We start from the raw sequence: 14,243 nt of genomic DNA, 5'->3' as shown, positions 1-14,243 counted from the left end.
AATAGACCCCACACCAGCGAGTTCCTGGAGGCTGAGTGGCTCTGTAATCCCACCTCCAGCCCAAGGCAGGAATCCTGCCGAGAGCTGCGAGCCAGGAGCTGGGCCTGGAAGGCTGCGCGGTGGAATGTGCCACTCGGCAGGACTCTGGGGTCCACTCTCAGACACCTGGCCATCATTTGTAAGAGAGAATGTAGCCTCTACCCATTGCTCCTAGTCTGCCTTGGGAAGCCACTTTTTTTTTTTTTAAAGATTTTATTTATTTGAGAGAGAGCAAAAGCGAGAGAGATCACAGAGAGAGAGGGAGAGGGAAAAGCAGACTCCCTGCTGAGCAGGGAGCCTGATGTGGGGCTCGATCCCAGGACCCTGAGATCACGACCTGAGCTGAAGGCAGATGCTCAAACGACTGAGCCACCCAGGCGCCCGTGGGAAGTCACTTTATTTCACATTCCTCCAAATACCTACAGGCACCATTTATATTTTTGCACACTGTTTCTTCCAGACGAAATGCTGCCCAGTTCTTCTGGCATTTTTCAGAGAATGTGATTTCCAGCCTCCTCTTCCTTCTGGACATACTCCCATCCAGCAGCACTCAACCACAGCCCACGGGGTACTGTGAGCCTTTACGCCTGAGCCGCTCGGTGTGTGTCATGGCGCGGACACTTTCTTTTTGCCATCGGAGCAGCCACTCTGCTGTGTCATCAGGAGGACCAGCCGCCCGAGGGCATGGGACAGGCCAAGGCACAGCTTGCAGCCATACGTGTTGGAAGACCTGGGGCGCCTGCTAGGGGTACACAGGAGAGTGGAGTCGGGCAGTCAACGGATCTCGGCACACGATGAGCCAGTGCTAAAGGACAAGAGCAGCCTGATAATCTGCGTGACTCTAAATGCCGTGAGACACCTGTCAGGACAGTGACCACACTGTCGTTACCGCCGGCTTGCCTTGGCAGACATTCTGGTCCTCATCGGGATTTCTAGTTTTCTCTTTGGACACACAGCAGGACGACATATTTTTGGGCCCTACTTCCAAGCTGACCGTAAGACGGGGCCTCTGCCGGCGTGGCTCTTCAGTGACCACATTGAGAAGAAACCCCAGACAACTCTCTCTGGACACAGTATGAGTCACAAACCATTACTGCTGTCACAGCTGTTCACAGCAGGGACATTTTCTGGTTATACATTTGGTTTACCAATTTAAGATTTTGCCACCTAAGCACTAAGGAGTTTACCAACAAGGAAAATGGGACTTTTTGCTAAAAACGTGAATCTGGGGCGGCTGGTTGGCTGTCAGGGAAGCGTCTGCCTTTGGCTCAGGTCATGATCTCATTGTCCTGGGATCGAGCCCCTGATCAGCAACCTGCTCAGTGGGGAGTCTGCCTCTCCCTCAGCCTCTGACCCTCCCCCCCGACTCGTGCTCTCTCACACTCTCTCAAATAAATAAATAAATAAATAAAATCTTTAAAAAATGTGAATCTAGGTTTGAGGATGACAGATAAAGTGACATCAGCGTCATCATACTTTCTTCTGGTTGTATATTCTGTAAGAAGTTCTGATTCACGTGGTTAAAACGTTTGTGGCTCTAAGGCACTGACGTTTCAGGATTGCTTGTTACTGCACCGTAACCTACCGCATCCCGACAGATAACATGTGCACAGCGCCATTTGTCCTTAAAGCTTATTTTCAATATTTGAAAGTAAGTTGTGACGAGAGAAATATCCAGAACCTTGGCTGGTCTTTAAGTTCAGTGCCCACAACTTCAGTGAGAGATGAAGATATAGTCTGATTAGCAGAGAAGACAAGACTGAGGCAGAGTGAAAAATTTCAAACATTGCATGTACATGCTATCGCACATGCATGCAGAGAGAGACAGACAGAGAGACACACAGAGAGAAATGAAGGGAGGAAGGAAGGAGATCTGGAGAGAGCGCTTTACGGAGAACAGCTAAGAGACCATGAGCAAACGCTACTTACCAGAACACTGAAGTCCATTGCCTTTATATCCCTGCTTGCATTTACACTTGAATGATCCTTGGGTATTGAGGCAATTGGCGTAGAGGCTGCACGTATGGGTATTCACGGCACACTCGTTTATATCTAAAAATGTGAACGTTCCTGTGAACAACTTCGTGGCGGCACGGCTTGCTGCAGGACTATCCCTTACTTACTAAGACCATCACTTGAACAACTCCAGGGCCAACCACTCAACACTGCCAAACAAACCGAGTGGGGCCTGAGAACCGAGAGGTGTTCAAAACTCCCAACGCCTTGGCCCAGAGCCCAGCCTTTGCCTGACACCAGCACACGGGGGCTGGGGAACTCCCTGCAGCCGGCCGCCCCCACGGCAATCTCGACTGCTCATCGACACTACTGGAATCTGTAAGACGTTCAGGTTTTTTTCTTAACTTTTTCCTCCGTCTAATTCAGAATTAAATAACAGTACCAGAAAATAAATTCTACACGTGAAAGGGCTTGGGACTCCTAACCAACAAAGGATAAGGTGGACTATGAACCGCTGATGTCATCTGAATTCATAGGCATTTTGTTCAAAGGCTGCCAGGAGCAGGGTCGGGCTGGCCTGAGCTCGTCTGCTGGATGGAGATGGGGAAAGTTTGCTGAATCCTACCCGAGTGAGAAGTTCATTAGCCCTCTTCTCCCCCTCACCTGCTCTCCACGCTTTGGGAGACATAAGCACACAAAATAGTCCATTGTTTTTAAGTTAGCCACCGAAGGAGCGCAGATGCTAATCTTAATCACTTAGAATCACAAGATGTGTTTCTCTTAGCAGCTCTCCACGTGCATCCCCACCCTGTCCAGTGGAACGTCCTAGGTATCAGCGAGCAGCCCCCTCTGTGAGGCAGCACCACCGCATTACGGAGCCGGATGGGTCTGCAGCAGGGCCTGGGGTCTAGCCCACGAGAAACGTGGATTTTATGAGCCCATGTAGGCCAGCTTTTGTGTTTAAAAAGATCCAAGTGAAGGGGCGCCTGGGGGGCACAGCGGTTTAGCGTCTGCCTTCGGCTCAGGGCGTGATCCCGGCGTTCCGGGATCAAGCCCCACATCAGGCTCCTCTGCTGGAAGCCTGCTCTTTCCTCTCCCACTCCCCCTGCTTGTGTTCCCTCTCTCCCTGGCTGTCTCTATCTCTGTCAAATAAATAAATAAAATCTTAAAAAAAAAAAAAAAGATCTGAGTGAAGAGATGTGGAGGCTTCACGAGATGGTTCAAAACCCTGGAGCCAACCGTTGTCGCAACATGGTTATGCAGGACATGTCCCGTGATGCTGTGGATGGAGGGCTGGAAGAAATCCTGCTTTCCCCCCAACCCGTTAGCTTTCCCCGTTGTACACACATATGCTCCACACGTTACAGGAAGAGGCGTCTACAGGGAGCCTGGGTGTCCCTTCACAGTAGGGCAGGCCCCGACCTGCGTTCATCACGGCTCAATGCGAACGCGTCCAAGGGCTCCCAAACACCCCCCTTCACTCGCTCCTTCAGACTTGGAATTCCTTCACTAAAGGCCAAAATATTTTCTTTCACACAGATCAGGCCAAGAGCTGACTGAGACCAGAATCTTATCGGAGAATGGCTTTGGTGACCTGGAAAGGGAACATTTTAGGGGATTTGGAACTTGAACCACGACAGGGCCGAACAAGGGAAGAGCGTGTGCCTTCCTCTCCCTCACACATTTTTCTAAAGCCACCCCCGAAGGAAACTTGTTAGGAACACATCACTCAGATCAAGATCAAACAGGCCTTTTTATTCTTCCTTTTGTGCTTTATTGCTCCCATTTTTAGATATGTATCTGGGGAATCAAAAAAAGAAAACCAACCGAATTTTCCAAAAATCCACAAAAATCAGCTCAAGATATCTGCCCGCAAAGCAGAACTAAAAGCACCACAGTCCCTGACTTTAGACCTTTACTGACCTGGCTTCACCCGACGCATCTCGCCAGAGTTCCCTAAAGGCCAGAAATGAAACAACGTGACCTTTTCGGTATTGTTCAACTGGTCAGTACAGGAGACTGACTGCGAGACCGAATCGACAGCCAAACGGCTGTAGACAAAGCCTACAGGGCTGGCGGGGGGACGGCAAAGGGAAAGGCGCCCCACTCTTACCTACACAGTCATATCGGCCCCCGACGTATTGCAGTTCGAAGCCAACGTGGCACTTGCAGTAGTAGCTCCCGAACGTGTTCACACATCTTCGCTTGTAAGGGCAGACGGCCGTACCGGAGGCACATTCGTCGATGTCTAGGATGCAGAACCAGAAGGTGTCAGTGACGGCAAGGAAAGCGCTCTCCCTCCAAAACACACACGCGCGCGCACACACCCACAGCAGTTTCTCTGGTGGAGAATTCTGACTACTCTCCTGCCCACGTCACACCCTCCGGGAAGTGTTCTAGAAGCCCTCAGCACACTCACAGCTCCTCCTTTATGTGTTTCCGTCATGTTGTACCTCTCGTTTTCGAGCCATCGTCTCGCTGTCCTGTCGCTACTCACATCCCCATCTCTCCTGGTAGGCCCTGGCTCCTCTGGGGCAGGGAGCGTATGTCTGGCACTTGGCACGGAGACATGACATGCTTGTTGACGGAATTAATATTTTTCCGGCTGTGTGTATTGTATGGAGTATACAACTTTTGAAAACTGAGTCCGGTAACTACACGGTAAGCAAACCAGATACCTCCGAGGTCGTCTTCTACGGAAGAATTAGTGCATGGGCCAGCTCCCCAAGGTTCCTACGATACTGACCCAAACCAGAGACGTGGTTTCCCACAACTGCACTTAAACATAAATCGTGGGTCAAGTGTAATGATGTTGTGATGCAACTTGAGCAAACAATAGGCTTCCCTGCTTTCCTTGAGAGTCAGGTTAGCGAGGGGCTGGCGGCTAGGCTGACCCAAATATCCAGACTCAGGCTTTGCTTGCACGTGAAGATGTCACATCGAATAGATGTTTTATGTTCTTCATTTGGACCTGTGGTTAAACATGCAAGTCGGTGCTGCCTTATTGTTCTCTTTGCATTCTTAAAATACTAAATACGTGTTGGATGGACCAAAATAATTTTTCAGGGACCACTTTTGTGCAGATCATCTTTCCCTTCAATAAAAATGACACCCGTCAAATCAGAGGTGGGTAAAAATTGGCTTCAGGCCTGGTCATATAAATCCTATTTCACTGAGGAATACTAAACCCTGTGAATCTAATTAAATCTGATTACTCTCAAAGAGCAGGGCCAAAATTCAAATTTTACAGGTTTTTTTTTTAAAGTATTTAACTGATTTAGGACCTATTTGGCTGAACTTTTGAAATGCAGTTTATCAAGCTATGTACATTTGGGATAAAAAAAGTTCAGCACTGAGAAGTATTTCTATTGCAGGAAACAGGAATATTCAATTGCACAGATATTTGCTTATTTAAATAAAGAAGATTACCAACTCTTTGAATACCCTGATTTGGTTTGATAGCCCTTATCAATGCTATGTGCTCACGTGCATCTAAGTACAGAACGATGAGTATATACAGTTTGGTTACTGAACAGAATTCAGATCCACAAGAGAACTAAGGCAGAAAGTGTTGCATCAGTCACTGAGGGCACCCTTTGGGTGCCCCATCCATCACCCTTGGCACTCAGCCTTTCTGTACCTGCGTAAGGCTGCACCTGCAACATTCTGCAGTGACCCTCATCCAGGCTGGGCGGGGTGTGCAGGGGAGTCAATGTTCCAGAGCAACCCCCCCCCCAGTCAATAAAGAACAGGAGTTGTTGCATAAATCCCCAGCGCCCTTGACCCAGGAGGAAATCTTGGAGGCAGCTTCCCCTGTCTCCTAGAGGGGACAGAGGCCTAACTGGCCTTGAACTCACCCCTGTCCTGGGGCCTTCCCTCACCTCCTCCTCAACCAGCACTCCCTGGGATCACCTCCCAGATCAACTATTTGCTCGGGGTCAGCTTCTGCAGGGCCCAAAACTAAGACACAAAATAAGACAGGGGAGAGCAAGACCAAAGTTCTAATCCATTGATTTGATTGAATTCAAAGCTGTAAAGGAGGGCTCTATCTCCTCCTTTAATATCATGGATTTAATTTACTCATCCTTCCAAGCAGAAATGATTTTGGAATACTTAGTTCATATATTTTAGAGCAACCTTTAAAGACAATGGGAAATTGGTTACTTGAGAACTTAACGTAGATAGGATATACTATTCTGAATAGTCTTAGATCTAAAAACGAAAAATAAGTAAGTACATTTCGTAGGAAAATATTAGCCAGAGTCCAAAACGGAGTCCAATGGCCCTTGGGATTTTATTCACTGAATGACAGACAGTAAGTAGCAGGTTTCTATGGTAATTGAAGTGAAACATGCAGGGTAAACATACTAAAATAAAATTACCTTTATCCCTTTTCCACTAGGGCATTAGACAATCCCAAAGTAATAGAGGAGTGTTCTTTCTAACATCCCAAAGTGTGTCTAGAGTCTATGTGGCCAATCGGCTCAGAAATGGGCATAAATCTGTACTTCCAGGAGCTTTCAGTATAGCCACCAAGCAGATCGTGCTGAATGACAGAGAAGGACCTCAGCAGAGGGGGAAGGAGGAGGAGCGCAGGTGAGCCCGGCCGCTCTACCTATACAAACTCTTCCACTGGGGGCCAGGCGGAGGCCCGAGGACGGACACAGACAGCGCGGCCCTTCCTCCGTGTCTTCGCAGGCATACTGGCAGCTCATCATGGCACACGTCCTGGAGTCTGAAAACGTACGCAAACGTTAGTGTTCTCCTGTGAGCTGGTAAAAAGCCCTCACTGAGAAAGGATCTTTGCATTCTAGGACATTCGGTGTCATATATGGAATGTATCACAGAATGTATTACAGGATGAACGTCCTGATCTGAGACCCAAATGGAATCTGGGCAAGGGTGGCATCTTGGTGGCACCACGGTCTGTTCTGTGGGCCAGTGTATTAAATTTCCCGTCTTTAGCTCGGGCAGGCACCCCTCAGTTACCAAAGACCATTTCCTTCTCTCCTCTTGTACATTCTCTCCTCGCGCCTTTATGTCACCCGGCTGGCCTCTCCAGGCGGAAATGCAACCTCGGATGGAGACGATCAATTTGAGTTATCGGGAAAAACATCCATTCTACAGACCTCTCCGCACAGACCCAGCCTTAGTGAGAGCCACTCAGGTCAAGAGACCTGGTCATTTCTGTGTCTGTATTAAAGCATGTGGCAAATATGACTGACTGGCTGCCCCAAAGCCATCCTGGACCCCTTTTCTCCTCACCATTCCCATCATTGAGGCTGGAAAGCCAGTTACTTGTCTTCATCCCAGCTTCCCTTGCAGCAACAATGGGTGGCCCTAGGACCCAGCTGTGGCCAAAGAGATATAAAGACGAGTCTGCTAGAGGGAGCAGGGCTTCTGGAAAAGATGCTGCTGCATGATGAAAGGGACAAGCATGAAAGAGTCATTCATTCACTGGCATCACTCCTCTCCCCTTTGTCAGCCCTCCCTTAAATGTATGTGTGATATCTGGAGCTGGGACAGCCATCTTGTGACTATGAGGTCACAAGCATGAGAATAAAATCAGTACCCTGAGAATGGCAGAGAGTGCATCCTTGCTGAGCTGTTCTGGAACTGCCTACCTCCATCTTTTTTTAGTAAATGAGATAATTTAGGTGGACTTTTCATCACTTGTTGCTAAACACAATTTATCCCACAAAAATACATTTCCTTAGCACAAGTCTACTATATATGGATCACAGATGTCTCCAACAGGGAAGTGCAGTGAATATACTCCCTTTATCCAGTGCCATCCGTAACATGCCGATCACCCAGTGGGACAAAAGAAACCATCAGGACCCAGGTGAAATAAAATCAGGAGAGAGGTCCAGGGCTCATTGGACACTTCGAGCTCTAAACAGGGAGCCCGAGCAATCCTTCCACATACAGAAAGAGACAAAGAAGGTACAAGGAGGGATACATACGTCAAGGTAACGTAACAAACACCTACTAATGGTAACATTTCTCATTTATTCTCTTTTCTCTTTAGTTGTCTTCTTTTAAAATTAGTCTTCAACATTTACCTAATTCTATCCTTCCATTTGGGAAAACATACCTTGTTTGGCACTGATTAGGCTTTCATGGAATGTTTCAAAACATCTATCAGCATAGGTCTTTTTAAAAATGTTAAGCAATCACTATGAAAGCCTAGCTAGTGGTTTCCGTGATGGGGTAGGGAGGGGGCTTCTGGCAAAGCTCTTTGGTAGTGGTTACACAGGCGCTTACCTTACAAGAATTCATTCAACTACATATTATGTTGTATATATTATATGCGTATTTGTCTCCTATGGGTTTCTCTTTCATTTATAACAATAAGAATTTTTTAAAAAGACTTCAATTGTCTGCTTTATCTCTCAAACCTGCTTGCAAACAGAGGATCTAGGTGACTGGTGGTGTTGGGGCTGCTTGCCAAGGACAGGAAACACAAGGACAAGCCAGGGGAGCAGCAAGCCATGCACTAGCCAAGACTCTGTAACTGTGGCAAAGCCCCTGATGGGCTAGGGAGCCCATAACTCTGTAACCGTAGGAAGCCAGCAGAAGCCGTAAGCTCCGGGTTTGGTGGGGGCTGCAGTGCAAAGGAAAGAGAGATGGGAGTGGGGGGAAAGGGGAGGAGGGGAGGGCGACGAGGGGAGGCAGGGAGACAGGCAGGGAGGATGGGTTTGCCTTTCAGCTGCAACGTTAAACCTGATTGCCTCTAGATAAATGAATGGATATACTCTTACCTCCCACAGGACATGGGTTTCTCTTTATCACAGAAGGGCTTTTCTTTTCAGGAATGTGAATTGGAATGTATTTCCAACAAGAGTCCCTAATCTTTGAGCATGGAGCAAGGGGCGTGAGAAAGGCAGTTGGTGGGAAAAACTGATGTCCCACGATGGAATTTAAACGTATCACCTCCCTAAAACAATATGCTTATTTTCATGAAGAAACCCCATACACCCTGCATATATAGAGATAATAGAATTTATTTTTCTCCCCAATTAGCCTCTTTCTTTAAAACGCAGGTGTCCAGAATAGGCAAATCCAGAGACATAGAAAGCAGATTAGTGGGTGTGGCGGTGGGAGGGGGTGCTGCGGAGGAGGAATGGGGGTGACTGCTAATGGGCACAGGGTTTTCTTTTGGGGTGACGAGGATGTTCTAGAATTAGATAGTGGTGATAGTTGTACCACAGTGTAAGTGTATGAAATGCCACTGAATTGTACAGTTTAAAATGGTGGATTTCATGTTTTATTTATTTTACCATGATTCTTTAAAAAACTGTTGCTATGGCAAACATCTAGTCTGGGAGGATGACTGCGAGCAGACTGGCTGTCGGAACTTACTCGCACACGTGGCATCCGGCATGAGCGTGCGGCCGCTGAGGCAAAAGCACTTGTAGCTCCCGTGCGTATTCACACAGCGGTGTTGGCACGGCCGGGGTCTTCCTCCACACTCGTTCACATCTGTAGGGGGCAGGCAGGACATGAAGAGAGGCTAACCGGATCGGGAAACATGAAGATGGAGAGCTGGGTTGGCCTCCCTGGACCCCACTGCTGGGGGTGGGTACGCAGGGCAATGACTCGCCTCTTCCCCAATCATCAGTAAAACTCCATTCCGAAGGACTAATGACGATGTGGGGCAAACAGAACGATCGTGCACTGGCGGAGGAGAGGCAAACGGGCCCAACCACTTTGGGAAACTGTTTGGCAGAATCTACTGTTGCTAGAGACACGTATACACATGACCGAGAGATTCCACTCCCGGGGTAGCTTCCCAACAGCAACGTGGATGTGTGCCCACCAGGGAAATATGTACTACAATGACCACAGTAGCACAATTCTTAATAGCCCCAAGCTGGAAAGAACCCAAACATCTCCCAACAGAGGGCAGGACAGATGACTTGTATACTTGCACAAAGGAACACTACACAGCAATGAGGCTGACCAAGCCACGGCTCCAAGCCACAGCGGGACAAAGCTCACAACGCTGACAGTGAGCGGAAGAAGCTGGAGACAACAGAGGACGTTAAAAATCAGGCAAGGGGCACCTGGCGGGCTCAGTCAGTGCAGCATGCAACTCTTGATCTTGGGGTTGAGAGTTGGAGCTCCCTGCTCAGCGGGGAGTCTGCTTCTCCCTCTCCCTTTGCCCCTCTCCCCACTCACGATCTCTCAAATAAATTACATCTTTTTTTTTAAAGATTTTATTTATTTATTCAACAGAGATAGAGACAGCCAGCGAGAGAGGGAACACAAGCAGGGGGAGTGGGAGAGGAAGAAGCAGGCTCATAGCAGAGGAGCCTGATGTGGGGCTCGATCCCATAGCGCCGGGATCACGCCCTGAGCCGAAGGCAGACGCTTGACCGCTGTGCCACCCAGGNACGCCCCTACCACCCAGGCGCCCCTACATCTTTTAAAAAAAAAGTCAGGCACAAGTAATCTGTGCTGTAAAAGGTCAAGATGGAGTTCCTTGTTGGGAGTGGGGGGCAAGTCACTGGAGGGGAGCAGGAGGGGTCTTCAGGAAGGCTACTGCGTTTCTGTTTCTTGGTTATGTGGATGTATTTGAAAATTGTTGTTATATGCACAATTCTGTGTATATAATACTTGAATAAAAAGCTAGAAATACAATTTAGATCCTTTAGCCTTTAGTACTGTCCCAGGCAGCCAATGACAGGCACCCACAGCAACGCCTACTTTCAGTTGTTCCTGTTTTGGGCGGCCCCACACCGACTAACTTGTGTTGGCTCACACCCTTCCAGAGGGAGCCCTGACAGGCAGCTGTCGGTGGTGAGGCTGTGGGACACCATTTAAGCCTGGGAGGCTATGCTCTAAATGCCAATAACAGTTAGCTCCAGGTGCTAGGACTGAGGGTGACTTTCTTCTCTGTGCTTCTCAGTGTTTCCTAAAAAGAATTTAAATACTAAGAATGAATGACTTTTTGGGGTGTCTGGGTGGCTCAGTTAGTTGTGTGTTCAACTCTTGGTTTTGGCTTAGGTCGTGATCTCAGGGTCATGATCCAGCCCCACCTCACGCTCCGCGCTCAGCGTGGAGCCTGCTTAAGATTCTCTCTCCCTCTGCCCCTCCTCTCTCTCTTAAAAAAAAAAGAGTAAATGACTTTTTTTTTATTAAAAAAAAAAAGATACAGAAGGAAAACAAAACTTCGGAAGCGATCATGGGTAGGGTGCTTGGGTGGTTCAGTCAGTTAAGCGCCTGCCTTTGGCTCAGGTCATGATCTCAAGGTCCTGGGATCGAGCCCCACATTGGGCTCCGGTTCAGGCAGAGTCTGTTTCTCCCCCTGCCCCCATCCCCTGCTTATGCGAGTTCTCTCTCTCTCTAATAAATACATAACATCTTAGAAGACAAAAGCAATCACGGGTAGAGGAGCTTACCTTCGGAAATGTGGTCACGTGGGTGCCTCATGACTTAACTACTTCAAGGAAGATACAGAAAGGAGAAAAGAACCAAATTCTGTGTAAGACCAAAATTCGGCAGGGCAGGAGGCAAAGCGCATCCTTGAAAATAAAGAAGTGGCTGCTTTCGCCTCTGACAGGAACCTTACACAGGAATTTTCTGACGTCTTAGTGGGACATTTGAAAGCTCCTTCTCCCTTGCTTATCCCTTCTAGTCTACCTTCTCCTGCATGGATTCTAACCCCTTCAAAAGGGGAAACTAGAAAAGGCTGATTGGACATTAACGGGAAATGGAGAAACGCCCCATCACTTGGCCCTAACTCAGAGGTGACTCATTCATCCCTCGGGAAGCATTTGGGGGAAAGACACCACAGTGGAGGGCTGAGGCTTGTCACCATTAATGGATATACAATGACTTTGATCGGGCCACCTGGGAGCCAGGAAAGCTGCTGGAGGAGACAGACAGTCCCAAACCTGAGCCAACTAGACCACTCCCTCAACACTACTATTTTACGGGAAATTGAAAACCAGCATGAAAAATATCTTCTCTCTTCTAAACCTCTGCAGAAGATATCTTGGCACAGAATCCAGGATGATACGGAGAAACAGGTTTTCTGGTGTGAACCCCTCTGTTAAGGGACGTGCTGGGTTATCGCTTCCTAGAGCGTCTCCAGCAGGTGGGTGCCGTTCTCAGAAGCAGGGGAGCACGCTGGCCTCTGCTGCTGGTGGGATGTCAGAGGCTCAGAGGTTCCCCTCTGAGCTGCAGGGCTGGAGCTATATAAATACTTCAGTGAATGCGGCTAACCTCGCAGCTTGGCAGCGAGGCCTGGGGGTGGCACAGTGGAGTGGCTGCCTGCCCATCTCTGGGACTCTGTCCGTCCCTCCAGAAGCCTGGCAGCCCCAGGGACAGCCGAACTTGCTGCGCTGCTCTTCGCTCGACTGCGTTATCGGACCGCAGACGCTTTCTGAACTACAGCACAATTCCTCACCCCCCAGGGCCCCTTGGCCTCGGCAGTGCTGACATTTGGGGTAGATCATTCTCCGTGGTGGGGGCTGCCCCGCGCACTGTAAGAGGCTGAGTAGTCTCCCTGGGTTCCACCCACTAGATGCCAGGAGCACCCCCCAAATGTCTTCAGACATTGCCAGGTGTCCCCTGGGGTAAGGTTCCCAGATGGAGCAAACAGAAATATGGGATGCCCAGTTAAATTTGAATTTTAGATAACTGACTGATAACTTTTTTAGTCGACGTATGTCTCACGCAATATTTAAGACCTAAGTACCTTATAAAATTATCTGCTGTTTATCTGCAACTTAAATCTGCCTTGAGATCTATATTTTATCCGGCAACTCTTTCTGGGGAATCAAATTGCCCAAGTTGAGAACACTGTTGTCAAGTGTATAAATACACTCCTTAATACCTTCGGATAAACAGCTTATGGTAAGTCCTAAAGTACCTTTTTAAATAGGTCAATTATAATAAAATATATAATATAAATATAAATATTTTATATATGTATATATAAATATATGTATATATAAATATATTTATTTAAATAAATATATACTTATAAATATAAATAAATAAAAATATAATAAAAACATGCATGTCATTCAACCTAACAATTCTATTTTCAGACATTTATCCTATAAAAATACTCAAGGGTGCAAGGATATGTGTGGAATGACATCTGACTCAGCACTGCTTGTAACGGCAAGACACGGGGGCCAAGGCAGATAAGAGTGGTTAAACGAAGTATTTTTTACACCCATGATAAAAGCAGCATTTGCATCGGGGCCGAGGATACAGCCTTGAGAAGCACGAGCCAGCTCTGTATGTGCGGACACGCAAAACTGCCCAGGAGAAACATTCGTGTCTGAAGCATCACAGAAACAGCCCCCGGGGTGCTTGCCTTCGGGCAGTAAAAATGGAATGACCCAGAGAAGAGCCCTTCGGGGACTGAGGACAAACTCCTCATGCTGGTTTGAAGAGGGACTGGGGTGTGTGTGTGCGTGTGTTGATGGGAAACTCCGCTCCTACTTTTTAACTTCTATCTTTTTGCATCGTTGACGTTTTTTTCAGTAAAAAACATGCATTACTCTGGTAGTGTAAAAACACAATGAAAATTATTTTAGAAACAAGTTATTTGAGAGGAGGAAAAAAGGCCTTTTATCTGGCATCTTAACAAAAACATCGGAATGACTTTTATATTTTCCTAGAAGAGACTGAGGGAAAGATCTAGTTCTGAAACCCCTTTCACTTGAAGATTCGACTTACAACCTGCGAAACGGTGGGCAGGGCGCGTGTGGCACAGAGGCCTCTGCAGTGACTGCACGGCTTTGGAAAGCTCTGGTGCGTCTGTGCTCGGGCCCCGGCCTCTAGTACTGACCTTGACTGCAGGTTTTCCCGGTGTATCCTGGAAGGCATCTACACTTGTTTGGTCCCACACACTCACCGAACTTGCATCCAGGTTCACACGTCGCTGTGGAAGGGAAAGGTGCTTTGATGATACAAGAACAGGAGTAGCTGGCACCGAGAAATGCACGCGGGTCAAACTCGGCAGCCTTCCGTACAGCGGAGAAATCCATGGGGGCGTGGAGAGGGTGCTCCGCTTCCTCTCTAGTCAGTCCGCCCCCTCGGGACACTGGAAAGGGTTCTGCTTGAGAACTAGATCACTCTCCCCCCCACACCCCAACTGAGCGCGAGTTTACCCAAGTTTATCACGACTTCGCCTAGCACTGCCGTGCCTCCAAGTGGCATTCAAAGAAAAACAGCCTCCCAGACCACAGGCGGCTAGTTTTGCACATAAACACAAGAACATT

The 14,243-nt window shown here is 48.0% G+C and overlaps 1 protein-coding gene across 1 annotated transcript in view; it reads right to left on the bottom strand.

The window, feature by feature from the left end:
* The window catches only part of EGFL6 (EGF like domain multiple 6), a 143,463-nt gene that overhangs the window by 22,398 nt on the left and 106,822 nt on the right, over window positions 1-14,243 (bottom strand). Inside the window, exons 8-12 of the mRNA XM_034649299.1 lie at window positions 13,811-13,903; window positions 9,361-9,480; window positions 6,611-6,730; window positions 4,109-4,243; window positions 1,969-2,091 (exon numbers count right to left, since the gene is read on the bottom strand). Coding sequence (XP_034505190.1) covers window positions 1,969-2,091; window positions 4,109-4,243; window positions 6,611-6,730; window positions 9,361-9,480; window positions 13,811-13,903 — 591 coding nt within the window. The remainder of the gene's footprint in view (window positions 1-1,968; window positions 2,092-4,108; window positions 4,244-6,610; window positions 6,731-9,360; window positions 9,481-13,810; window positions 13,904-14,243) is intronic.

This window comes from Ailuropoda melanoleuca, chromosome X (assembly GCF_002007445.2).
Source record: "Ailuropoda melanoleuca isolate Jingjing chromosome X, ASM200744v2, whole genome shotgun sequence".
Lineage (NCBI taxonomy): Eukaryota > Metazoa > Chordata > Mammalia > Carnivora > Ursidae > Ailuropoda > Ailuropoda melanoleuca.
Note: the sequence above shows the minus strand (reverse complement) of the source record. Positions and strands in the feature narration are given on the sequence as shown.